The 24,953-nt window shown below is 47.7% G+C and overlaps 1 protein-coding gene across 5 annotated transcripts in view; it reads left to right on the top strand.

Annotated features, from left to right (window-relative positions):
* Positions 1-24,953, top strand: part of PPP6R1 (protein phosphatase 6 regulatory subunit 1) — a 1,952,116-nt gene that overhangs the window by 1,448,645 nt on the left and 478,518 nt on the right. For all 5 annotated transcript variants that reach the window (XM_069638194.1, XM_069638176.1, XM_069638186.1 and 2 more), the window contains one exon: positions 12,981-13,117. In XM_069638194.1, the coding sequence (XP_069494295.1) occupies positions 12,981-13,117 (137 nt within the window). The remainder of the gene's footprint in view (positions 1-12,980; positions 13,118-24,953) is intronic.

Raw genomic sequence — 24,953 nt, 5'->3', positions numbered from 1 at the left:
CCTTTCCATCAGAGGAAAGAATTTGAAATTTGTTGCTGCAAATTCCTCAATATCAAGCCGGTCGCCAAATAAAGGTGCGCAAAGCAATGCGTTTGCTAGGTAAGATGGCGTCTTGCACTTACCTGGTCCCCACACGCATCTGTGCATGCGACCCATGAAGGAGTTGTTGGTGAAACAGTGGTCTCAGGCAAGTGGTCAGTGGGACGATCGAGTGGTCGTTTTGCCAACACTAGTACAAAATCGTTGCTGGTGGACGAGAGAGAATCTAACGAAGGGGAAACCCTTCTACGACCCAAAGGTTCAGGCCGTCGTCACAACAGACGCCTCTTTAACAGGGTGGGGAGCTCACTACCTTCACCACACAGCTCAGGGTCTCTGGTCTCGCAAGGTTGCTCAGAACCACATCAATCTGCTGGAACATCTAGCAGTATTCAGAGCGCTTTGGGCATTTGAACCCCTCTTATTGAACCAGTCTGTACAGGTCCTTACAGACAGCACAACTGCAATGTTTTACGTAAACAAATGGGGGCACTCGTTCTCAAATTCTGTCCAGGCTTGCCCAACAAATTTTGAAATGGGCACTCAGACGGAAGATTTACCTGTCAGCCCAACTTGTTCCGGGGGAACTCGACTCGCTGAGCAGAGATCCCCTTCAGAGGAAGACGAATGGTGACTGCACATACGTCAAACACCTCTTCTCTCAGTGGGGTTTCCCCACAATAGACCTATTCGCCACAAGCGAAAACAGTCAATGGCCAGACTTCGCGTCCAGGTTCCCCTAGCCAGCCAGCCTCCAAGGGCAACGACCTATGGATGAACTGGTCAGGGATATTGGCCTATGCTTTTCCACCAACCTCTCTCATGAGGAAGGTTGTGAACAAGATGCACAAGGAACCGATGACGCTTATCCTAGTTGCTCCTATGTGGGCAAGACAACCATGGTATCCACATCTGCGCAAACTGGCGATGTGCGATCCCATCAAACTCCTGTGCCAGTACAACCTACTCACCTAGCACGAGGGACTAACAGTGCAGCCGCACTCAATGAACTTGGCAGCATGGCTCCTGAGGTCATAGAGATCGGACATCTCAACCTGCCACAGAGATGCATGGATATCTTGAGAGAATCAAGAAAACGAAACACTAGGCACTGTTACTTTGACAGCTGGAGAAGATTCGTAATTTGGTGCCAGACTAAACAAATCAACCCTCTAGAATGTACTCCATTCAACATTCTAACTTATATTCTCCATTTGATAGATGCAGCGTTAGTATTTCACTCCCTAAAGGTCCACCTGGCGGCTTTGTCAGCCTACACAACCTCTCGTAATTAGGTCTCATGGTGGAAAGTACCAATCATCAAAGCATTTATGGAAGGAGTAAAGAGACCACCCTCCAATTTCTAACCCGCCACCAGAATGGGTCCTCCAAGTGGTACTCGAAAGCTCATGGGACCTCCTTTCGAGCCTATGCACAAATCTAGTCTCAAACACGAGACTTCTAAAACTGCCTTCTTGGTGGCTATCACTTCCATAAGAAGGGTCAGTGAAATCCAAGCATTCTCAGTGCAGGATCCTTTCTTTGTTGTACACAAAGACAAGCTAGTTTTACGTACTCACCCTAGGTTCTCACCTAGAATTCATCTCCAAATTTCATGTAAACCAGTCAATTGAGCTACCGGCTTTCTTCCAGGAACCCAACAGCTCAGCTGAGGTAAAACTCCACACACTAGATGTGAGGAGAGCGTTCCTCTACTATGTAGACTAGACCCAGGCAGAGAAGGTGACCGCATTTCTAAGAATGCCACCACTAGATGGATAGTCGGATGTATCCAACTGTGCTATTCCCTATAAGATAAAACACTGCCTTTTACACCCGGGGCTCACTCCACAAGAGGTACTGGAGCCATTCTGCCTTTCATTGCAAATGGCCCCTTAGACAGTATTTGCAAGGCAGCTACATGGAGATCTGTACATACTTTCACTCAGCACTACTGCATTGACACCCATTCCAAGACAGATACACAAGTGGGACGAGCGGTTCTAAGACATTTATTCGCGCATGAACCTTCTCACATCCCACCTCCTTCTTCCACTGCTCGCTAATCTGTGAACAGCAAGTGATCTAAGCAGATTCCATAAGCCTCAGAAGGGATACATTACTCACCGTAATCGTATTTCTGATGCTTGTATCTGCTTAAATTCACATGCGACCCACCCTTCCTCCCATCGGAGATGCTTATGAGCTTGTCTAATACGTATCTGCTTGGATACAACTGTACTCATGCTACACCTTATGCTACCTCATGTCAGAAAAATACAATCTGAGCGACCTACACGCTTGAGGGATCAAGGGTACAGTGGACGTCACCCTAGGGATAGTATTACTGGCATGCCCTGTCGACGTCCCTTTTTGAGTTTCAAAAACAACTGTAATACTCTGCAGCTTCAACTAGATGTCGGCCTATGCACAGCATGTGAATCTAAGCAGATAAAAGTAACAGAAATACGATTACGGAGAGTAATGTATCCCATACACGAGGGGAAGCTTGTAACTGGAAACAAAAGCAAAATACTTGAAGGGGGAAGACAAAGCCTATGAGAGGCCAAAGGAAGATGATGTCCTGTTTGGTCTTGTGAATTTGTGTCAAGACAAACGGCTGTGTTGGGCAGGTTAGTGAACCCAGCCTTTCATAAATCAGGGTAAGGGAGTCATTTGCACCTTATGCTGCAAAGTATTAAGTGTTTTAGATATAAAAGTCTTGGCAGTATACTAGGTGAAGACAAATGTCTGGTGTGTAAACTGAAAAGGAAAAGCCTTTTATGAACTATAATGATGTGGCTCAAGCGAAAATCATGTCTCTGAAACCTTGAGCTGCGGTTGTGACATATTAAAGACAGAATTAAAGAAAAACAATTACATTGTGAACTTTGAACAAAGGTGTATAAAGAGAAGGTAAAATCCCTGGTGAGAAAGGTGCCTTTTAATCTAGAAGTAAAGAGAAACCCTGAGTAAGGGAGCAAGATCCTCAACCTACGTGATCTCCAAGGGAGGGGAGGGGGGGGAGAGAGAGGGAGAGAGAGAGAGAGAGAGAGAGAGAGAGAGAGAGAGAGAGAGAAAATTCCTCTTGGAAACATGGTGATTCTTTTGAAATTGGAGATCAAATGCAAACAACCTAGTGTTAGGGAGAATTCTCTGTAAAGGCTAATTTCCCAAACCTAGTGAGTCCCCCAGCAGCTCTGCTGGATTTTTGGGGTTTATTTTCTTCTCCTGCTAAGAGTGAGACTCTTTTACTCCCACTCTTAGACATGATTTGAGGTGTTCCTTTGTCTTTCCATGTGTTTTATGGCCTATGGGATCTTTTACTCCATAGGGTCTCATGTGTTTTTGATGTGGGTTACACAGCACCCTCCGTGGCATAACCCAGGTGTGTCGTAGCGACCCCCAAACATAGACTCCATACCCTGGGACTGACTACAGTCTCCAAGGGCATGTAAAGTCACCATTGGCTTTACTAGTCCCAAATTATGAACAGAACCAGTACAAACCATCATATTGTGGACGTACTGGTCGGGGCAATTCGATTGCCCCGGGGTCTGTTGTTCGAGGGGGCACGTCTCCGTCCCCCCTGATCAAGTTTTGGCTGGTGGCAGTGGATACTACCTTTTATATTCGACCGCGAGTATATCTCTATGGGATTTTCCCATTGTTCGAGGCTACCAACTTTAATTATTTAATTCCTATAGCCTCGAATATACCGCCGGTTTATTTATTTTTCACCGGGTGGTATTTTTTGCCAGAACTCGATTCTAAAATGGCGTTTGTGTTCTCTTCTGTGACTCCAACCCAAGTCGAGCCCTTTGTTCCACTTTTTGGCGGGCTTCTCCACAGAAGCCTCCAAAAGTGGTGCCACTCTGTCTGGGTACCCCAGGGGGTGTGGAAGGTGGTGTAGGCACCCTGGACTGAGTTGCCTTGGCAACTCAAGTTGCACTCTTGTGTGATTGGCCCAAGTGGTGAGCCGGCCGGCTCACCACTTAGCATGTTTGATTGACAGCTAGGCTGAATGAATTGGGGTTTGCTGCATAAAAGCAGGGATTTGGGGACTGGAACTTCAGAAATCGCCACAGGACCTAAGAATCCGGGGAGGGAGAAGCTGAGCTGACCTGCAACGACGACACCACCGGTGGAGCCCTGCTGAACCGTCTCACCACTTTTCCCGACGAGAGAGATCATCTCCAGTCCGGAGAGTCTTCTTCCTTTGACTGGTGGAGATAACCAGTTTTGCCTTCTTTTCACCTTCCTGGAGCATCTCGTGGCCGCCTTGCCCGTGCCAAGCACCCCGGCAACCAGAATACCACGGTTTACCACTACCGCGAATAGAATTGTAGTACCTTTTAACCGAAGAACTCTGCGGCTGGTTTCTTCCCTGGCAGTGCAACGACCTTCATCTTTCCTCCACGGCGAGACCTCCTCTTCCTCTGGACGAAACACCGACTTGCACCCGCTGCCAGGAACAACTGCCCCCGCTGGAGCTTCCTTCCCACTTAAGGTACTGTGTCCCGCCTGGCTTCCCTTGCGACAGATCGTTCGGGGTGACAGTAAAGCCTCGACCTTCTAAACTGGGCTGCCCTGGGACAACCTAGCTAACTTTTCCTGCCTTACTGTGGTTCTCTTAAAAATATTGAAATTTGTGTGCTTCCATAACTCTGCCTTTTTCCCTCCCTTTTTAATAACTTATTAGAGTGCCATCTTATGTTAAGCGCTCACCTCTGTCTGAAAATAAGTGGTGTTTCTCATTAAGACTTGTCTAATAAGTAATTAGGGTTGTGTTTATATATATATATATATATATATATATATATATATATATATATATATATATATATATATAAAATAGTGACTGTGTGCTGCATTTACTTACCTCTTTGTGCTAGTGTAATCTACAAGTGTCTCTTTAAATAAATAACTATATACTTATACACCAAAGCTCTGGTCAGTGTTTGCTTGTGCTACTGTATCTTTGTACCTATTGTGTACACTATATATACTGCCTAACTCTTCTTGAGGGAAGTCTGACTGCTCAGCCACAGCTACCAAGTGAATCTGTGTGGTACAGACTGCTACCAAGTGTGTTTTTGCTGTCAAACACCTGTAGTCTTAAATCTTTTGCAGTGGTCCCTAAGGGAACTGCACAGGTTTCTGCCTAACACCTAGGAAAGTAAGTTCTCCCTAGAACTGTGAACTTTTGCCATGAGGAAGAACCTTTTTGTTGGATTTTGTACTCTTATGTTGAACAAGCAATCAAGGGAAGAGAAATCCAAGGGAAGGGAACCACCCTCTGGAACAGGAAACTCTATGTTGGAACCTTTGTTTTTGAGTTTCACATGTTCCTTTTTGATCATTTATAAAATACGCAAGGTCAAAGACTTTACCCTTTTCACCTTGGAGTTTATTTTGTTATAGTGTGAGGGCCAGTATAGAAATTTGGACGCATGACAGTTGTTTTGGACATTCCTACTTTGACAGATCCTTAGTTTTGGTTTTTGATAGGGAAACCCCTCTAGAGAAGGGACAGAGAGGCATTTCCACAACCCCCTTTTCTTTAATAAGTCTTTAGCCAAAAACATGAACCCCTTGTGTCCAAGTCTCATTCCTGGCTTCTCACAAGATCTTTACCTTTTGGGGGACACCTCTTGGATCTTTTTGTTTTTATTGTCTACAGGAAGTAGACTTGCTTTCCCAATCGGATCCGCTACCTGACCTTTCATGCTTGTCTGTGAGGCTGAAATACAAGGAGTGGGACTTGTTGGACATAGTCCTCAATATTCTTCTTTCAGCTAGAAGGCCTCCTGCGAAATCCATTTATGCTTGCAGGTGGCCTACATTTTCAGTTTGTTTGCTTCCGGAAGATGAGCCTCGATCCTTTATTCTGTCCACTATCTCATTTGTTTGACTTTGTTATCTTTGGCCCAAGTGGGCCTGCAAATTGGCACTGTGAAGGGTTACCTCGCAGCTATTTCGGTTTTCAAGGGGTCCCCGGGTCAAGGCTAGTTTTTCACAATCCCTACTGTTTTGCAGCTCTTGCAGGGTTTGCATAAACAGATTTCTCTCCGTCAGATTGTGGTTTCCGCTTGGGATTTGAGTTTGGTTTTAACATTCCTGATGGGTGCTCAGTTTGAACCCCTACATTCCTGTTCTGAGATTATTCCCCCTTAAGGTGATTTTCCTGGTTGGCATCACTTCCACAAAACAGGTGCATTTGTTTTTTTTCCAAAGAGAGGGTGACTTATAGAGCGTGGCCCTTCTTTCTGCCGAAGAGATTTCAGATTTCCGCCTCTCAAAAGATCCATCGTCCTGTGTTTGTTCCTCCGCCTCACCCTTCCAAGGCAGAGGAACGGTTCCATCAGCTGGACCCGTTGCAAGCTCTCAAGTTCTACGTCTCTCGTACTCGAGAGGCTAGGGAAGATGACCAGGTAACACTAGGGCTCATGCTGGTACGGCTGTCTCCAGAGAGACCCTGTCGAGGTGATCATTATCTGCATCGAGCTGGCAAGGATGTCCCTGGTGGTCCCAGGGGCACATTCTACCATACAGGAGTGTCTGCCATCTCTGCCCTGCAGAGGGGTGTCCCTGTCCTTGACATCTGCCACGCAGCAACATGGCTTCTATGCACATGTTCGCTAAGCATTATTGCTTGGATTCCCTTGTCGGCAGGATTCATCTTTTGGTAGGCCAGTCCTCCAGAGTTTTCTGGTGTAGGTAGTGTACTTGCTTCCTACCTCCTCCAGATTTACATACTTCTTTGGGAGTCTATCATAAATGAGGAATCCGTAGGAGAAAGAAATCCATTAGAAGAAAGATTACTTACTTCTCTGTAATGTTCTCTCTGATGGATGTTTCTCCCACAGTTTCATCATCGCCCACCCTACCTGCCCCTCTTTGGGTAGCTAGTACACATGTAGTTCTGCAGTCCCTCAGCGTCGGAGTGCTAGGAAGAAATGGTGGAAATGAGGTCACAGGCGTTGCGCCTCACATATACTTGGCCCAACGACATGTCCAGCATCGGGTGCGTAGAGGCGTCTGGCGGAACAGCACTGCACTCCAGTGTGGAAGAAAAGTTTACAGAGAGCAGCTACTCTGGGACAGGGATATCATAGATGAACAAACCGTTCGAGGAACACATTACAGAGAGGTGTAAGTACTTTGTTGTTCCTTTTCAAACCTTACTATTTGCAGGACCATAGCCAAAAAGCCTTCCCTCTCTAGGGCCACAGCTAACAGCCCTATATGTATCAACAGTCACTGAGTTGTGGGTGTGTAGTTCCCCACAGTACTCTGGATCTTTGTTTTGTTGCGCCCATCTTTGTCAAGAATGTGAGGTGATACTAATGGCACCACTAACCCATGTGCCTTGGGTCATCTTGACAATGGGCAGGGATAAGGCTATTGTATAAAATGGTGGAGTTCAGGGTACTACTCCTTTTCTATTCTTCACAGGGCCTAGATTCCCAAGCATCCTTATGTATCCATGTGCTTCCTTTACCAACACGCAGACATGTGCCTGGGCTGACGACTTTGTTAGATCACCTTTCTGCCCCCGTCATCCTGCTCCTACATCAGTTTTTGGTCACAGATTAATTAATTTTTACCTTTTTTAGTGGTTTCTCTTCTGCTTGCCTTGTTAATTCTCTCTCTCTCTCTCTCTCTCTCTCTCTCTCTCTCTCTCTCTCTCTCTCTCTCTCTCTCTCTCTCTCTCTCTCTCTCTCTCTCTCTCTCTCTCTCTCTCTCTCTCTCTCTCTCTCTCGGCTTAGTTTCTCACCACCTCCTAATTCCACACCCATCTTTACTCTTATGTCCTGTCCCCTTTCCTCCATACTGCATGGATGTCACTTCCAAAGGACGGGAGACGGAACCTTTTTCACCAGAAAAAACCCTTTTCCCCTTAAAATCATTTGGAGACGTGCAGGGGTGTGTCCCTGGCAGCATGCGCTGCCCTGACTCTGCCGCCACACCTCAGTCCCCTTTTCCATGTCGACGGGAACGGGCCGAATTCACCAGCGCTCCTGGGTTTGGCTTCGGCCATGTAATTCCACGTGCGGATACTTCTTTTCTTCTGTCTTTTGTCTTTTTATCATTCAGGTACTCGGTCCTCTAGTGTCAGGCTCCTCCCCGGCGCATGTCAACATGTACATGGTTCAGCAGGTGTCCATCCTGCGACAGGCGCTTCCTGACTAAAGACCCCCACGCCCTCTGCCTACAGTGACCTTAGCCCAGATCACGGCTGGCAGGCTTGTACCGCATGCAACGGGCTTTCCTAAAGGTCTCTGAAGAACAGGCTAGCCAGGTGGAGGGAGCTCTTCCAGAGATCTCCTCCAAAGGACCTAAAGGACTTTGTCTACCATCGATCCAGGCCCAAGGTAGGGCCGCTCTTTTCCAGTGCGCCCCGCAAGGGAGACTCCTTCCCAAGGACTCACCCGCGCAGCTCCTTGTACCAGCACAAGTACCGAGGCAGAATCAGCTACCGGCCGCCAGGCCGAAGGGTCAGTAGATCCTCCCGGTGACAGTGTTGAGGGACCGGAAGGTTCTTTTAACAGGTCTTCACCCAAGGGGCTATGCCCTAGTACCGGCAATATGTCTGTGGGGTGCCTATACGCAGTTCTATCGGCAGATCCCCCAAGGGTCGAAATGCCTACCGGGCCTCGACTGAGAAACAGGGTAGGCCCCATGATCCACACTCAAGAGTCCTGGATGGGGCGGGGCCCAGTGAGCCGAGCAACACGACGCAGGCACGTGGAAGGCAGTTCAACAAAATGGCCGCTGTGCCAGAAAATCCAGATATCCGGCCGACACCGCTCCAGAGAAGGCAGCAGGTGGAGGATTGTGTGTCAAGGTGGGACTGGTGTCAACCAAATAGGTGGTCTACAGCTTACCCTTCCTTCGCGCAAGGCAGGTTCCCGCTGTGTCCATATGGGCAGGGCATGCAACGGCTCCAGCAACCCCTCGCTACCCCGTCAATAGGGCCTACCACCAATCCGGCCTGTGAGGACAGGTTCTTTAAACAGTTCCTCGGGCTCATGAAATCTCCTCGGATGGGGGACATCCTTGGGGACGCCATCAGGGACATGCTCCTGCCAATGGTTCTGGCGCCGCAGGCTCGGTGCAGACACCCCTGGCCCCTGCTCAGCCTCCTGTCCAGGCAGTTCCACAACAGCCTCTGGCTCCGGTCTCCACACCGCAGCCTCCTGCTCCCAACTCCCCTCCTCCAGTCCCAGACCCACAGGACCCCGCAGGTGGACACAGATGAGGAAGAGGACCCTGACACGCCTTCTTCAGCCAAAGCCTTGCACGAACATCTGACAGGGCTGGCAGAGTACGCGGGCCTTCCTCAACCCGAGGTCAAGCAACCAGCAGAGGGGGTCCTCATAGAAGTCATCGCGCTACGTCCTGTGACCAGAGCGGGGATCCTGATGTAGAAAGACGTAGTTGCCTTGGCCAAGAAGGGTTGGCTCAAGCCCCACTCAGTCCAGCCGGTGAACAAACGCCTGGATGCCAAGTACAGGCAGATGGAGGGGGGATACACTCTTGCTATCGGCCCATCCTTGGCCACACTCCTCGGTGATTGCTGCGGCATCACTATACTCCAAGCCTCAGTCGTCCTCAGCCTCTTCCTCTGCGGCGCTGCTAGGCAAGAAGTAGAATATCTTGGAGGCGTATGGGAAGAAGCTGTTTTCCAACCCCTTCTTGCACCTTCGTCAACCCAATGCAGATGCCATGCTGGCAGCCGTTAACCAGAGACTCTGGCGGGAAATTGCGGATTTTCTCCCAGAGCTTCCGGCACAGCGCCAATCACCATTCAAGGTGGGATTGGCAGAGGCCAAGATGGTGGCGCAAGACATCATGGAGTCCACCGTGGCCCACATGACACCTCTGGCTGTGCAATCTACATTGCCACAGACATGACAACAGCCTGGCTATGTGCTACGAAATTCAACCCGGATGTCCAGGATCGCATCTTAGATCTTCAATTCGAAGGGGGTGACCACTTCCACTCCATAATGGACAAGGAGCTGGACAAAAAGAAAAACAGCTCACAAACTACGCTGGACCTTTCCACCCTCAACCTCTCCCTACATCTACAAAAATTCAAGATGGTTACGCCAGCTTTGATAGCGAAGATATTGTGCAAGGAAGACTGGATGTGCTCCCTGGATCTGAAGTACACGTACCTACACATACCGATCTGGCAGCCTCATCGTTCTTTTCTACGTTTCAGGATCATGGGCTTCCATTTCCAATACATGGTGCTTTCTTTCCGCCTCAACTCGGCCCCCAGGGTCTTTACCAGGCTGAACACTGTGGCACCTCTCCTCAGGTCGCAGAGCCACCACATCTACCTGTACCTCGACGACTGGCTCGTCAGGGCGACATCTCCGGAAGCAGTGCACCATACTTCCCACGCTCTTATGAACACACTGCATGAACTGCGTTTTTCACTCAACCTCAAGAAGTTGCAGCTTCAGCCCACGCAGAGACTGACCACCTTGGGTCTCATTTGGGACACGGGCTCAGAGTGTTTTTCCCTCAGAGGACAAGATCACGTCCCTGAAGAGGGCCACGTGCACTTCCTCAGCAGAGAAGTGAGCTTGGCCTGATGGTACCAACACCTACTGGGGTCTTATGGCAGCAGTCCTGCCGGCTGTCCCCCACACGAGACTCCGGATGAGGAGGATACAGCTGCACTTTGCAGCCTCTTGGAACCAGGAGTGAGGCTCTCAGTCAGAGATGATCAACGTTCCTCCATCACTTCACCCAGACCTCACATGTGGTCCAGGGATTGCAACCTTCGGCTGGGCAAGCCCTTCCGGCAACCTACCCTGCAGGTCACCATCACCACGGACTCCTCTCTCAGGGTTTGGGGGGGCCACCCTGGACAACCACTGCGTCCATGGCACTTGGACCCGTTAGGAGCAGGAGTACCACATCAATTAGCTGGAACTGAAGGCCCGTTGGGTGGTCTCGGCCATCAAAGAACCTTATGAGGGAAAGCATAAGCCACTGCCAGCCAACGTGCACGCCCACGCGGTCAGAGCCAAGGCAACAGCCATTGCTTATCTGCGGCATGTCCCCTGGCAAGTCATAAGCAGGGCAGCCACATGGGCCACCCCTTCGACTTTCTGCAAGCACTACTGTCTGGATGCCGGTTCTAGATCAGATGCGGCTTTCAGACAGGTGGTTCTTAGAAACCTGTTTGCTTAAGGAGGGTCTCCTCTCCACCCTGGGGCTACACTCGGTTGTAATCGCCCATGCAGTATGGAGGAAAGGGGACGGGACGTAAGATTAATTATAAGTTACTCACCGCAGTGACAACTTACTCTTAGTTCTTAGTCCCCTTTCCTCCATATGTCCCACCAACCTCCCCCCTAATAAAACTGGTGTCATTGGGCAATGTTAATCTATTGTCGATGCGTCTATGGGGACTGAGGTGTGGCGCCAAGGGCAGAGTCAGAGCAGCGCATGCTCCCAGGGCCGCACCCCTGCGCACCTCTAAATTTAAAGGGAAGAAGGTTTTTTCTGGTGAAAGTTTCCATCTCCCGTTCCTTGGAAGGAACACCCATGCAGTATGGAGGAAAGGGGGCTAAGGTAGTCATTACAGTGAATAACTTATCATTTCTCTGTGAGGGCTATCGTTCACTTCATTTTGCTCTCATACCTTCTCCACTATTTAAGGTTACTTCTGTCTCTTTTTAATCTTGCACCCTTCTCTTTCTCCAGATGTTCTTTCCTGCCTCTTTGTCTGCTTACTTTCCTGCTAAACTTGGGGCTTTCTTGTCACTTTCTCCTGGTCTTGCACCATTTCTTTATTTCGGGTGCGTTCCTTTCTCTGGGTGCTTTCCTTGGCCTCCTTCTGCGTCCTGTACTCTCTATCTCTCTGGGGACTTTTCCCTAGGCGTACTCCTAAGCTTGCAACCCCATCCTTCCCTTTGGAGATTGTACCCTGCTTTCACTTGCTTATTCTGAGCTCTGCCAATCTTCTTCCAAGCCTGATTTCTCCTCCCCCGTATCCGTGGTTCTCCCCACCTTGCCATTCTTTCCCCACCTCCTCGGCAAAGCATGCTTTCTTGTTTACCTTCTCCTGGTCTATATTTCTTTTACCTTCCCACTTCTGTCTGCCCACCATGCTGCTTTCTCTCTCCGTCCCTCTTAAATGATTTCCCTCTGTTTACTTCTGCTCTTCACTGCTCAACGTCTGACGTGCTTTCTGTCACTTTCCTTTAACTTTCCACCTTCTCTGTTCATCACTATCTCCCCCTTACTCCCAGGTAGGAACCCTGCTTCTCTGCTCCTTTCATTTTCCTTTTCACCCATGGGCCATTTCCACTACTTCCACTCTGTGCTCTAATCTGGTCTACCCTCCTTTTGACCTTCACACCTTCCCTCGCTTATCTTCCTCCTCTTTCTGGTCTCTTTAAGGCTGCCCCTCGCCCATGGAACTTCTTTGTCCTCCAGCATTTAACTACTTTCTACCTCTTCCCCCCTGATTATGGCCTCTCTGCTAATTGTGCTGTGGGTTAGAGACAGGCAGGCTGCTCCTAATGACCCCTTCTGCAGTCCTGTGGCTCTGCAGCCTTACAACATTGACGGTTTGCCACTCTGGAGTCAGGCTGCCCTCTTGTGACAACCGGGTCACTGTTTTGCGTCTTATTGAGGGCTTCTCACATGGCCCACCTTGGCTGCACCAGTTACTGTGAAGGATGCCGGAGAAGGTCCGTGATAGGCAAGGTCTTTCCCATTATCCTCCTTCCTGGTCCCCTAAAGACCCCCTCCTCTTTCAATCCGTCATAGTACATAATCCCCTTAGTCTCCCGGTCTGTGCTCACTACTACAAACACATGCTTCTGCACTGTATTTTGAGAGCATCAACTCTACTAGATTAATAGGGTATCCGAGCTAACTTTCAACATTTTTCGCATTTCTGATAGGAGCTGTGGAAGCACGGACAGTGAAGATAGTCATGACTCGGATGATGAGCAAGGGGAAGACGAAGATACTGGAGGAGGAACTGGAACAAATTCTACTCAACAGTCGAGCACGTCCTCTTTCGCAGAGAATCAAGAGGGTAAGACAATAAAAAAAGTGATGATGTTCTCAGCACCTGCTTTTTGATGGATTAGCACCTACTGTGTGGAAGGAATGTATGTAGCCCTAAATCCATTTCTCAACCATAACCTTTCTGAACTAGGATGAAAGTTTAAGAATGTTAACCTTTTCCACATTCAGCTACTGAACACGTCAGACTGAAAGGATTGTCTTTGTGTCTGATTGGGTCGGTGCAGGAGTGCAGATCTGGTCAATTCCCTTTACTAGTTTTCTAGAATTGCCACAAACATTGAAGTCTGAAAATTGTCTCTGCAAAAAGAAATGGGTATTCCTTTATTCCAAACATTGGTAATATTACATTTAATGGACATTATTTCCATCAAATGATCTCGTTTAGAAGTGCACCATAATCTCTGAAATTCTTGGCAGCATTGTTAATGGGTGCTGGGTAGCCAATAGCAACTTTACAGCTAAAATCAGTGCCATCAGAAAACACTTGTAGAAATCTCTTCCTACAAATGATACTATCAAATCAGTTTGTGTCAGTTTTTAGATCCAACTTGTCAGAACTTTTCACCAGTCTGCATACTCATACGTCCCAACCCCTTTCCTCTATTCTTTGGGGTGTCCCTCAACATGGGGACCGTACCGGAACATTTGGACCTTTGGCAGCAAGAAATGTAGCTTCCCCCCTTAAATTTAGTATAGCGTTATGGGGCACTCCTCAGGCGTGGGAGTGCCCCTCCGAGACCCCGCCCTCCAGCACCTCCACTCAGTCCCTTTTTCCACATGGATGTTGTCAGACCTCGCAGCCAGCGCAGAGACTTGTTTAGCTTTCCACTTGCCCCTCGTTTGTTTGTTCAATTCATATTTCACTTCCCTTCGGTGCTTCGCCTCCCACGGCGCATGTCGGCCCCAGGAGGATTTATGAGATGTGCCTCATGCGACCGCTCGTTCCCGGCCTCAGACACCCATGCACTCTGTCTTGAGTGTTTGGGGCCCAACCACCGCTGGGACTTGGCACTCTCGGTCACAGGGCATTGAAGAATCAGTTTTCACTGTGGAGAGAGATCTTCGACACTTCTCCTCCTCCCCATGTTAAGGACTTCGTCTCCAGGACCTCTCGTCAAGACAAGGTAGGCCCTCTGTTCAGCACAACTCCACAGCGCTGCGACCTTTCCCTGGGGTTCCCATGGATGAGAGTTTTCTCTGATTCAGATTCAGGCAGGGTGAGGCCTCTAAGGCTACCGGCTCCAAAGCAGAGGGGCCCAGGGGCACTTCCAGGCGGTCCAGGCTGCCAGGCTGAGGGGCTCACGGGTCCTACCAGGCTGTCCTCAGAGGGGCGGTCAGGTTTATCCTCTTCTACCCCAGTGGGTAAGGAATCATTGAGAGCCACCTCCAAGAGTCTGTCCTCGGATAGATCCACAACGGCTACCGGCACAGGTGCCAAGGGCTTCCAGCCTACCGTAGCTGGTTCCAAGGTCATGAATCAAGGCGTTCGGGTGCAAGACCCAAGCTATATCCTCTCTCATCTGAGGCCTCTCTTGGCTCAGGGCCTTCGCGCCCTCCCGCCCAGGGCGTGGTGCAAGACGTCAAAATGGCAGAGCATCTATGGCATAGCCTGCCAGGCAGGTAGCCATCTTGGATTCCACCTCAGGGCCCTCCAGTCCTTACATCCCATCGAAGGTTTGCAGGTTGATACCAGCCCCCGCTGTACGGCTACACGCACCAGGCGCCTCTGTGCTTTGACCAGGAGCAGAGGCCCAATGCCTCAGAGTGTTAGGCCCTGAGGGACCTGGTGGCTTGTGAGGACTGATTCTTCGGGCGCTTCCTCTCCCTCATGCGCTCCACTCAGATGAAGGGGTTCCTGAAGGACATTGTGAAGGAAGTCATCCCGCAGGTGGTGCTGCCCCTGCCTCCTCCTCTGGGCACTCCTCCCGTTCCTCATGCGCTTGCGGTTCCAGTGCCTCCACTGGCTCAGGCCCTACCAGTCATTCTGATCCCTCCATCTCCTCCTGTACCATCAACGCCTCCCCTTCAACAGCACCTGTCTGCGGCTCCGGACCTGGGGGTGACCCCTCTGGCACCTGTAGTGGACCTCAAGTCAGCCATCAATCTCTCTTGTCCGGCTCTCTATCGTCGGCTCTGGAAGTGACGTCAGTCATATATAGTGTGTCACTGAGCCCCATGCTTCAGTTCCTTTTTTTTCTACGCGCTTGCTCACTGCATCGGGAAGATGACTCGAGTTTACTAGACTTTTTTTGTGCCTAGTTGTACATTTTCTCAGAAAACCTTGATGCAATGTCTCGCAGGATTTCGCGTTTCAAGGGATGCCGCGATTGCCTGGTCAAAATGTCTGTAACCGACCCCGACGGCGTGTCTCTGTGGTGCCTAGGTGTTGGTCACAACACGGAGGCCTGCGCGATGTGCGCAAATATACAGCCCAAGTCCCTACGTGAGAGGGCCGGGAAACTTGCTTTGGGTCGACCGGTTGCCAAATCTACGGCGCAGTGCCTCGTCTGGTCATCGGAGACCGAGATTGAGGAGCCCACCTCTGACAAAGGGAAGGAACGACATTGCAAGAAGACCAAGAAACAGTCCCACTCCAGGAGCCGTTTCTCATCTTCCGCTCGGAGGAAGAATCAGCGCCATCTATGCAAGTCCAGTTCGTCTTTGTTGGATAGAGGTAAACCCGCAGCAGGGCAGACCACTCGGGAAGAGCGGGAAAGCATTATGACTTCCATACTTGACATGCTTAGGCAACAAGCTGCTGTAAGTGTGGCTCCAGCCCCCGACCAGCAAGCTTTGGTGGCAAAAGCAGCGCTCGGTGCTCCCAACCCCAAGCCGGCCACTCTGTCGACATAGTCAACATCAAACGCCTTTGGGCGTCAGGCATAAGTCACTGAAGGGTCATAAGCCCGAGGTCCACAATACCCTTCAGTTATCCAAGTGTCCCTCAGTGCTGAAAGAAGCTTAGTCATCGAAAGCTTCAGTTTCAAAATCTATTCTCAGGCCTCCAGCGCCAACAGTTAATTTGTGCTGCTGTCAAAATCTGGTTTGTTCAACTCGATGCAATCCATATTTAGTGTTGATGACCCTGATGAAGCAGTCGACTCTGTTTACATGGCAGCCGGCGGCGTTTATTTGTTTTACGACCCGGCCTATGTATTGGACCTAGCTGAGGGTCTACAAGACGCCAGTGGTCTGGATACTTCCCCCCGACCTTCAGTTACATCAAAACCCAGGGGTTAAACGTGTCCACCAAACCCCTTCAGGGGTATGAGCTCAATGACATTTTGGATGAGGGTCCCACCATGCCATTCAACCCAGCCTTTACGACCCTTTAGCCTCCTTATTGCAGCACCCTTGTACTATTTCCCCCTGTGAATGCCAATTTTACAGGGAAGTATAGACTGGCAAGAGGAGACCCTTTTTTTTCACCCCACACCCTTCCCTGGAAGGGTTGGTTATACAGGCTGACACTATTTCCACCAGACCTGCGGCATCAACTTCCAATCTGCCTACGGACAGAGGGAAAGAAATCAGACACATTGGCCAGAAAGGTGTTCACCTCTGGCAGCATGGCGCTCAAAGCCACAAACATAGCCTGTGGATTTGCCAAGTACTTTTTTGGTTTATGGAAGGATGTGGAACATGATGTTGAACACATCTCTAGGGTGCCATGCAGGACAGATTTTTACAGCAGGTGGAGGATGGGAATGAGGTAGCCAAGCAGTCATTGCAAACTGGCTTGGACGTAGCGGACTGCGTTGGCAGAGCAATTGGTTTAGTCGTTGTAAATAGACGCAACCCTACCTTTTAAAACTTATGGCTTCTCTCTGAATGTCCAAAACAGGCTGCTGGACATGCCCTTTGAAGGTGACATGCTTTTCGGTCAGAAAGCGGACAAATCCTTGGAGAAATTTAAGGAGTCCAAGTTGGCTGCTAAATCATTGGGCCTAGCAGTGCAGCCGGCCAAGCCTGCCTTCAGCTTTGTCTCCAGTGGCAGGGGCTATAAACTTTATGTACACTATGGCAGGTAGGCGCAGCTCCCACTAGCCAAGCAAAGGCAAAGACGCTTCTCACATACCAGAAGGTGCAGAAGGGCTTCTAGAGGCCAGCAAGCAGCAACAGCGGCAGGGTCTCCTGCGCCCTCTACGCCGCTTTGATCTTTTTTCCCCTCCCACGATGCATCGGTTGATGGATGGTTGGCAGGGCATTGGCCCCAGTGGCAGGAAATTACTTCCGATGCATGGTCCCTGCAGTTGATTCGGTGGGGGTTAATGTTTTCCTTTTTTAGAGAGGTGTCCAGACAGACCTTTCACTTTCCCCAATATAGCCTGGGACAGGAGCTCTGGAAGAACTGAGAGCCCTGTTGTCAAGGGGTGCCGTGGAAGAGGTACCGCCCGATCAGAGAGGGTTGGATTGGTATTCCTGGTATTTTCTGGTGCCCAAGAAGGGAGGAGGCTTCCGTCCCATCCTGGACCTCAGGGCATTCAACAATTTCCCGTGGAAAGACAAAATGTCTTTTATCTTCCGCACCAACCTAGTGTAAATGATCTACTTTCCCCGGTGTAAACCGGTGTCTTCCACCAGTGTGTCAAACTCCACCGCCTTCCCATTCTGCCATTCATCCCCCAGCGTTGCTATACCAGTCGGTTCCCAATACTTCCGGACTAACTTCCTCAATTGCTCATCCACTCCATTCAGTGCCACTAGCGACATCTGTGGGGAACCCGGGAACGGGTTCTCCATGACCCTGCAAGCCCTTCGCCATATCTCCATCCCAAGTCTAGCATTCTTGTCTCCCTGTCTGGCTGTGATTTTGGCAACCATATACATTCTTTCAGGAAGAACGGGACACATTCAGCCCTCAACAATCTGGACTCCGATGTGGAGTCTTCCGAAAACCACCTCGTCACATATTGTAGTTGAATGGCCAGATAGTGTTTCTCAAAGTTGGCCAATTTAATGCCCCCATGACCATACGTGTTTTGCAGTTTCCATAATGCTATTCTGTTCCTAGAATTATGCCAAATGAACCCTGTACATATACTCTGGATTTTAACAAAGAATCGCTTGGGTATCATATGTGGTATATTCACAAAGTAGTGCAACAGTCTAGGCAGCACCACCATCTTTAGCAGTGCCACTCTCTCCATCATGGTCAGAGGGAGCTTGGCCCAGAACCTCATGCTGTTTTCAATGTTAGCCCTCCGTCTTCTCTCTGTTTTGTTTGTGTTTGACTTCAACACTGTGATGTACATCAATCCCCAGGTATCTAAAGGTCTCGGTTCTCAATGTATTTGTAATACCGGCAGAACCTCCCGTGGTATCCCCTTGTATCTACCCAGGGGAAATATTCATGATTTCTTGGGATCACTGTTATGCCAGACAGCACTGCTTATCGTCCCATTACTTCCAGAATATATATATATGTATTTATATATATATATATATATATATATATATATATATATATATATATATATATATTGTTTTGGTTTATTCAAACCTTTACAAAATTACATCTACAAAATTCATAACAATAAATAAGTATAAAATGGTTTTAAGTCACAAATCCAATTAAAGTTCCAACTACATTTTGTTTCAATTAGCCTTTGCCGATGCATCTTCAACTCTGCTTTGGGGCAGCAAAATATCAAGACATTCTAAAATGTGTTAATTCTGCTTTGTTGTACATTGCCAATGTTTAGGTGTAACCTTCGAAGATGCTTTTAGCTCGAAGAATAATCTCCTCTTTATCCATCCAATGTTGTTATTCTGTAAGATATATCACTCACTACTTCGTTCTTACTAAGAGACAGATGTTTTGTAAAAATGAGTTCACCCTCATTTTCAGGGCTACAGAGTTTCCATGCAACATTTTGCACCAAAGTTTGTCTGTATCAACATTTGAGATGTCCCTTACAAATTTCGAAAACCAATTGTTAGGCAGAAACCTGTGCAGTTCCCTTAGGGACCACTGCAAAAGATTTAGGACTACAGGTGGTTGGCAGTAAATTCAATTGGTAGCAGTCTGTACCACCCAGATTTACCTGGTAGCTGTGGCTGAGCAGTCGGACTTCTCTCAAGATGAGTGAGGCAGTACATAGAGTATACACAATAGGTACAGAGATACAGTAGGGTTACAGGTCATTTGGTCGAAAAAAAAGGTCGACAGGACAAATGGTCGACGCAATTTGGTCGAAAGACAAATGGTCGAATTTTTTTTTTTGTATTTTCACTTTCTTTTTCTTTTTGGGGGTGGGGGGATCCCCCAACCCCCTTTTCTTGCTAAAAAAAACCTTTTTTTTCCTAAACGAAAACCTGAAAAATATATATAAAAATAAAAAAAAAATTCGACCAATTGTCGAATTGACCAGAGCTTTGGTGTAAAAGTATATAATTATTTATTTAAAGACACACTTGTAAATTACACTAGCACACAAAGAGGTAAGTAATTTCAACACACAGTCACTATTATATATATACAACCCTGATTACTTATTAGACAAGTCTTAATGAGAAACACCCCTTATTTTCAGACAGAGGTGAGCGCTTAACATAAGATGGCACTCTAATAAGTTATAGAAAAGGGGAGGGAAAAGGCAAAGTTATGAAAGCACACAAATCCCAATACTTTTCAAAGAACCAGAGTGAGGCAGGTTAGGCAAAGTCTACTGGAGAGCAAGGAAGTTCAAATGCCAGGCCCACTCTTAGAGAGAGCAAGCAAATTGTGTCCAGGATCACACAGTGGGGTTATGCCCAAAAAGCCTTTGTAGATAGTTCATAAAAGATTGAGATCAAGTCAGGAAAGGTTAGTTAACAGGCCCCAGGCTAACCCAGGTTAGAAAGTCGAGGATTTACTGTCACCCCGAACAATCTGCTGCAAGGGAAGACAGGCGGGACACAGTACCTGAAAATGGGAAGAACGCTCCAGCGGGGGCAGTTGTTCCTGGCAGCGGGTGCAAGTCAGTGTTTCGTCAGAGGAAGAGGAGGTCTCGACGTGGAGGAAAGCTGAAGGTTGTTGCACTGCCAGGGAAGAAATCAGCCGCGTCGTTTCCCGGTTACAAGGTACTACCCTTTTCTTCGCGGTAGTGGTAAACCGTGGTATTCCGGTTGCTGGGGTGCTTGGCACGGGCAAGGCGGCCACGAGATGGTCCAGGAAGGCGAAAAGACAGGCAAACTGGTTATCCCCACCAGTCAAAGGAAGAAGACTCTCCGGACTGGAGATCTCCTCTGTCGTCGGGAAAAGTGGTGAGACGGTTCAGCAGGGCTCCACCGGTGGTGTCGTTGTTGCAGGTCGGCTCGGCTTCTCCCTCCTCAGATTCTTTAGGTCCTGTGGCGACTTCTGAAGTTCCAGTCCCCAAAGCCCTGCTTTTATGCAGAAAACCCCCATTCATTCAGCCTAGCTGTCACTCAAACATGCTAAGTGGTGAGCCGGGCGGCTCACCACTTGGGCCAATCACACAAGAGTGTGACTTGAGTTGACGAGGCAACTCAGTCCAGGGTGCCTAAACCCCCTCCTACACCGCCTGTGGTACCCAGACAGAGTGGCACCACATTTGGAGGCTCCTGTGGAGAAGCCTGCCAAAAAGTGGAACAAAGGGCTCGACTTGGGTTGGAGTCACAGAAGCGAACACAAATGCCAACCGGTGAATTTATATTAATTTAATGAACCGGCGGTATGTTCGAGGCTATTTTAAAAAGTGGTAGCCTCGAACAATGGGAAAATCCCATAGGAATATATTCGAGGTCGAATATAAAAAGTAGTATCCACTGCCACCAGCCAAAACTCGGTCGGGGGGGGACTGGACAGTGCCCCCTCGAACAACAGACCCCGGGGCAATCGAATTGCCCCGACCAGTATGTCCACAATATGATGGTTTGTACTGGTTCTGTTCACAATTTAAGACTAGTAAAGCCAATGGTGACTTTACATGCCCTGGGAGACAGTAGTCAGTCCCAGGGTATGGAGTCTATGTTTTGGGGGTCGCTATGACACCCCTGTGTTACTGCACGGAGGGTACTGTGTAACCCACATATCAAAAACACATGAAGCCCTATGGGGTAAAGGACCCCATAGCCCATCAAACACATACAAAGTCAAAGGAACACCTCAAATCATGTCTAAGAGTGGGAGAAAAAGAGTCTCACTCTTAGCAGGTGAAAAAAATTAAACCCCAAAAATCCAGCAAAGCTGCTGGGGGACTAACTAGGTTTGGGAAATTAGCCTTTACAGAGAATTCTCCCTAACGCCAATCTATTCTATGTTGCCGTAGGTTTCAACAAACCAAGAGCAAATGCATCAAAGATTCCATCACACCAATTTGCTTGGAAAACCTACACTGGTTGTTCCCCGTGGCACTCATCCCACAAGTTGCCAGGATCTCATTTGTATTCAGAACATTAAATCTAAAGCACATGGTTAAATTCCTAAAAGACTGTGAGGGGTATTTGACCAGGTAATTATCAGGTTTCGGGGTCCATTTCCAAAACAAAATTACTTGTCGATATAGCTTAGTATTTAACACGATTGTGTTATTTTCAAGCCAATCAAAAGCTTTTATGATCTCCTTGACCTTCCCTGGATTACTGAACAAAGTGGCAGACCCAGGTTTAACAGTTTTTTCTCACAGGTCGTTTTCAAGGCATGCATAAGATTTTCCTTCAAATATTCTTTTATATAGTAGTACAGTGAATCCCTCTCAGCCACCATACATTTTCTTAACTGGCAGAGTTTTTTAGTATGCATGATACAGGTGATAGATTGGAGACCAAGTTTGTATCGAATAATTTCTAATGGGATACACTTTGGAATAAAGAATACAATTTTGTGCCAAATCATGGCTTCCAGTTGCCTCAAAAAAGGCACTAGTGATTTCTTGGAATGACTTTTAACCGGTAGAATTGAATGCATGGGTTTAATGTGAATTTCCCAAATTTTCTTTCTATTGCCTTGATTTGATTCAAAGATTCTTTGGCTTTCAGCAAGAGGTTGTTTTTCAACAATACATAAAAACTAGAACCAGAGAATACATATCCTAGGAATCTTAACACTGCTTGACTCTTTATTTTCACGCCACTGCAACCCCGGGAAGTGAAGGATGGGGTCACACTTTTAACACCAGTTTGAAAAATAATGGTTTTACTAGGATTGTTTTTTAGTTTCATTTCCTCTATGAAATTACCAAAAGCCGTAATCAGTCTCTGTAGACATATTTTTGTACAGTCAAACAAAAGAGTTGTCTGCATAAGCAACCCATCTAATAGTGATCCCACCTATTTTAGGCCCAGTGGGACCTCTCATATTTAATGTCTTTCCTGCTTGTGATACATACAAGTTAAAGAGGGTGGCCGCCAACCTACACCCTTGCTTCAAACCATTAGAAGTTGGTATTACATTAGACAGTAGCCCTTTATTGTTCAGCCTCACCCTTGTTACTGTTTCGGAGTACAAGTAGATGATTACATCTAGCAGCCCACTGTCTATCCCTAATGATGATGTTTTCCATAGGGTTGGTCTGTCTACTAGGTCAAACGCTGTGGTCAAGCCCATCGAAGCAATGTTCATTTGTTCCAGTAATTTGAGTTTGACTAGACTCAGTAGTTGTGATACAAGGAGACCACCCGCATCAGTCCCTGTTAGCCTGCGGAATCCTATCTGTCTACAATCTGGTATGGAGTTATCATCCATCCATGATGTTAGTTTTTTCAGAACAATGGCAGCAAAGATATTAGATTCAACATTTAGTAAATTATGAGTCGATAATTTTTCGGGGCAGAGTCGATTCCCTTTCTTAAAGAGCGACAGTACATGGGACACTTCCCATGAATGAGGTGTCTTGTTTTCGTTTTTATTGCATATATCACAGAAAAGTAAGTGTAGAAGTTTGGACCACATGATAGCGTGACTCTTTAAATTGACAAACGACAGGTGGTTGGGACCTGGTGTGGAGGTGGATTTCGATTTCTTAATTAATCTTTGAATATTAAAGACTGAAATGTCCAAGGACCACACAACCTCTCTGTCATGCTGTGGTACCCAGTCCACTAATGATTTCTTATATAAGGAACCAAAATATTCAGACCAATCAAAAGAATCAATTGGATTGGTCTGCAACTGTTGTTGGGAAGTTTGTAGACTATTTATAATAGACCAATACATACGTTGGAGTTAGATAGAGTTGGATGCCCTCATTGCTTGAATCATTGATTTACTGTCATTTTGAGCAGTTGAGGCTTTGATGCTTTTGATCCAATTTTTGTATGTTTGATTGCATTGTTTGTTCTTCCACAATATATTGTAGGTTCTCTTAGGATATCTCAAATACAACAGCATATCATCAGCATACATTGATATCAGATGTTAACCTCCTTTCTTACTGATCCCTACATCCCCATATTGTTGCCTCAAATATATCGCTTTGGATTCCAGTGCTAAGATGAAAAACATTGGGGACAACGGGCATCCCTGTCTAGTACCCATATTGAGTTGCCATCGATCTGAGATGGTTGCTCCTGTCCTGACTCAAGCCAGTGGTTTACTGTACAGAAATTGGTCCCACCTCAAGTACGTGAGCCCAACCCCATATTCCTTCAAGGCCGCCATCAGCCAAGGCCATTTGACAGAGTTGAAGGCCTTCACTGCACCTAACGAAACTATTGCGACCTCCTGGGGGTCCCTTTCTGTTTGTTCTATAACATGATGGAGCCTTCTGAGATTGTCAGATATGCTTCTATGCGGAACATACCCGGTCTGATCAGGATGTATGAGCTTGTTGATAACCGGTCTCCGCCTATTTGCCAGCACTGCTGTAAGTATCTTGGAGTCTTGATTAAGCATGGATAGTGGTCTATATGACCACAGTCCTTGGATGGTTTATTAGGCTTAAGGAGCGGGATGATAATTGCTGCCCTCAGAGACTCTGGCAGCGTCCCCCTGTCTAACACCTCATTCAACATTGCTAGTAGTGGGGGGAGCAACTCCGCCTTATACGTTTTGTAGAACTTGCTGGGGAGTTCATCTGCCCTGGAGCTTTACTAGTAGGAAAGAGCTTGATCACTGCTTCTAATTCCTGGAACGTAATTGGGGCCTCTAAGTTCTCCCTCTCCTCTGCCTCCAGTTTGCGAAAACCGATGTCCTGCAATGTTTCCATCACATCAGTCTCTTCTCCCTCGTCAACATCCATATATAACTGCTGGTAGAACTCTAAAAAGCCTTTGTTCACTCCTTCCTGGGTATCTCAGATTTGTCCACCCCCTCCCCCTCACCGCTCTAATTGTTTGTCTGGGTGTCTCACTCTTATACAACCAGACTAACAACCTGCCCGGCTTATCTCCCTCCGCGTGCTGCCTTTCAATGTATTTTTTATAGTTCAGGTTGCATAATCTCTCTCAGTACTCCCTGCAATCCTGTTCTAACTGTTGTATGGTTCCAGCCTCCTCTGGGGAATGCCCACCCTTGCGCATTATCATTTCTAATTTCTTCTCTGCTTCGTGTAACTTGTGCGTTATTCCACCTTGTAGGCCTTTGGATTTAGATATTGCCACCCCCCTCACTACCACCTTAAATGCCTCCGATAATGTGCCAGCCGATTCTACGCTCCCGGTGTTATTTTCAAAGTATTCCTCTATTTCCTTCCTCGGGTCCTCCTTGAACACCATATCTTTCAAAGCTTCGGCTCTAAGCCTCTATGTCGGGATCCGTGCTCTGGGCGGTGAGTACTGCCATGCTATAATCAGTGGCGAGTGGTCTGAGAGGACTCTTGCTTTGTATTCCGACTGCACTAGTTCCCCCGTCATCTCTGGTGCAGCAAATATGTAACCTAACCGCGTGTGCAGGTTTTGTG

Source organism: Ambystoma mexicanum, chromosome 1q (assembly GCF_040938575.1).
Source record: "Ambystoma mexicanum isolate Mex_15411 chromosome 1q, UKY_AmexF1_1, whole genome shotgun sequence".
NCBI lineage: Eukaryota > Metazoa > Chordata > Amphibia > Caudata > Ambystomatidae > Ambystoma > Ambystoma mexicanum.
Note: the sequence above shows the minus strand (reverse complement) of the source record. Positions and strands in the feature narration are given on the sequence as shown.